General features: G+C 24.8%; 1 protein-coding gene across 1 annotated transcript in view; it reads right to left on the bottom strand.

Annotated features, from left to right (window-relative positions):
• Nucleotides 1–1914: 1914 nt before the first annotated feature.
• Nucleotides 1915–3261, bottom strand: part of LOC136076591 (uncharacterized) — a 68361-nt gene continuing 67014 nt past the window's right edge. Inside the window, exon 5 of the mRNA XM_065789894.1 lies at nucleotides 1915–2579. Within this exon, the coding sequence (XP_065645966.1) occupies nucleotides 2402–2579 (178 nt within the window). The 3' untranslated portion in view covers nucleotides 1915–2401. The remainder of the gene's footprint in view (nucleotides 2580–3261) is intronic.

The raw sequence follows: 3261 nt of genomic DNA, 5'->3' as shown, positions 1-3261 counted from the left end.
TATATCTATATTACTGTGTTTCTCAAAAATGCTTGAAAGAATAATGTACAACAGGCAATTTAATGATTTATCAGAAAACAATATGCTGTACTTAACACAGTTTCGTTTCAAAAAAAAAATTTTCCACTGAACATGCAGTGGTTGAAATAGTCAATCAAATAACAAACGCATTATGTGCTAAATACTTTACATTTGGAGTTTTCACTGACCTGTCAAAGGCTTTTGATACTGTAAACCATAACATACTAATAAAAAAACTTGAATATTATGGAGTAAAAAATAATACCTTACTTTCGTTCAAAAGCTCTTTGACGAATCGAAAACAATTCATCCAACATGAGCAAAAACAAATAGTTCCATATGCTGTAAATTGTGGTGTCCCCACGGCTCAATTTTAGGACCCTTATTATTCCTAGTATAAATAAAAGATTTAAATTTAGCAACAAACTTCCTTAATTGCATTCTTTTTTCAGATGACTCTAATCTTTTTTATTCCCATAGTGATATTAAAACACTTTTTGAAACAGCTAACGAAGAGTTGGGTAAGGGTAATCAATGGTTTATATTCAATAAACTGTCTCTAAATGTGGATAAAACCAAATTTATTTTGTTTCATAAAGTAAATAAATTAGAAAATATTTCCATTAAACTTCCAAATCTAATAATCAATAACGTTAACATTAAAAGAGAAACTTCAACTAACTTTTTGGGCGTAATTTTAAATGAATATTTACGTTGGAGTGATCATATAAAAAACCTTGAGAAAAAAATATCAAAAATATAGGCATGATATATACGGCTAAACCACTTCTAAAAAAATAAATCTTTAAAAAGTTTAAATTTTTCTTTCATTTATTGTTATTTGGTTTATTGTAATATTGCATGGTCAAGTACAAATCATACAAAATTTAAAAAATTGTACAGTAAACTAAAACATGTGTGCAGAATATTATTTGAAGCTCATAAAGTTGTACCATGCGTGCCTCTTCTGCGTATACTAGGCGCATTAAACGTTTATAAAATCAACTTACACCAAGTTTTAATGTTCATGTATTAAATAAAGATGGGACTATCTCCTAAAATATTTTAGCCCCACTTTGAAAAAGTAGTGCAAAATTACCCGACAAAACTTTCAGATAACTACATTGTCCCTAAATATAATTCAAAACAAATTACATATTCAGTTAAATATCATGGCCTTATTTGTCGAAATTGTTTCCTAATATTGCAAATACGAAAAAAGTTAGTATACAACAGTTTAAAAATGAATCGAAACGGGTGTTATTACTTATGGATTTTAACATATCCGATTTTGAATGCCTCTTTTAAACTAAAATTCAATTATATAAATTATTTCTCAGATTTTATCAATTTTTTTTTTTCATTATTTCAGTTATGGTGTTTCCTCTAATCTTAGAAGTTATTGTTGAAATCTAATCTGAGCTATTTGATATTTTTCTTTTTTTTTTTAACTCTTAATGAATTGTTTTGTTACTTTTATTCAAATTAGTTTTAAAATATACAATAATATTTATATTAAATAATATTACGATTTTTGTAAGTTAAGTACTCTTTTATTTTTAGTTTTTCGTTCTTTATTTAAATATTACTTTACTACAAATTGTTATGTATTTTATTTTCATACTTTTCAATAAATACTTTGTATAATATACGCATACAGTGTGGCTCTTGTAAATACGTGCTCTTTAATTTATTTATTTATTTTTAGTTTTTCTTTTTTACTTTTCTTTCAGTTTTTCTTGTTTACTTGATTATTACTCTTAACATGAATATTTTTCTTGAAGTATTTTTTAAACTAATTATTATTTATTTTAAAATTTAGAATTTAAAAATAAACAATAAACAGTTTGTAAAGTAAAAATATATTATACGGTTATTGTAAATGCGTACGATTGGGGCTCTGTGATAAGCCAAAATAATGTCTTCTACTTGCCCCGCCAGTGTTTTTATTTATAAACTTTTAAATTCTAAAAGTTATTAAACGGCAAAATAAGCAAACAAACAAAATAATAGTAACAATATACAGTATATCAACACAATTATAAATAAACATACTTCATTAAAACACGCATCCCCGCCCTCCTTCCTCATTCGTTTTTAAATAACTATTTTGACAATTTTAAAATTGCGACTCAAATAAAGTTTCTCGTAAATCTTTTTTCTCTCTAATCACTTCTCTATCAAATCAAATTTTTCAGAAATTGCTTGTTCACACAATTTAAAATATTATCAAAAATTAATCAAAAAAGTATTGAACCCACGTTGCTATCTAGAACAATATATTTTATTATATTTTCGTATTGTTTTTTCGTATTTTTTTTATTATTTAGATATCAAATCACGGAAACAAGATAACTTTGATGCCATTAATATTGTTTTTTCATAACCTTGAAGCCAAATATCGGTTGTCAACTGGCTTTGATATCGTTCCATTTGGAAAAGCAACACCCAATGTAAATGAAGCTGTATACCCGTACTGATCATTTGGTTGAACTGTAATCAACATTTCAAGAAACTTTATTTGGTTTTTTTCTATATATATTCCTTGACTTGTTCCTCTAAATAATACATTATAATAGAATTGAAGACATTTTATACTGATCGTATTGTACACATTTATAGTGATGGTATTTATATGGATTCCACAAGTTATAAAGGGTTAAACTTTATATATACATATATATATATACATATATATATATATATATATATATATATATATATATATATATATATATATATATATATATATATATATATATATATATATATATATATATATATATATATATATATGTATATATAAAAATTAACCCTTTATAATTTGTGGAATCCATATAAATACCATCACTATAAAAGAGAGCGTAGATTAGGGTAATATAAGCACTTTAAGCAAAAATTGGAATATTTTCAAAAGTAATTATGCTCGAACCAAAATTTTTGCAAATAAACAATTTTAAGAGATTTATTTTCATGATCCACCTAGATATTTGGGCATCCGAAAATTTTTCTTAAAAGCACAGAGGTTTTAAAAAAAGTAGCAAAAGTGCTCATATTACCAAGACCACTTGGTAACATGAACACTTTAAATTAGCTCAAAAAAATAACATTAAGTAAAAAATACCAGTCTGACAACTAAAACTAATTTTTGGAATATAATGATTCGTTATTAACAAAACTTAACATTAAATTATCAAATTTTAAGCCACTTTATGTTGTAACAATGCTACTATGTTTTCC

The sequence above is a fragment of the Hydra vulgaris genome, chromosome 02 (assembly GCF_038396675.1).
Source record: "Hydra vulgaris chromosome 02, alternate assembly HydraT2T_AEP".
NCBI classification, from domain to species: Eukaryota; Metazoa; Cnidaria; class Hydrozoa; order Anthoathecata; family Hydridae; genus Hydra; species Hydra vulgaris.
This window is presented reverse-complemented; position numbering and strand designations above follow the sequence as displayed.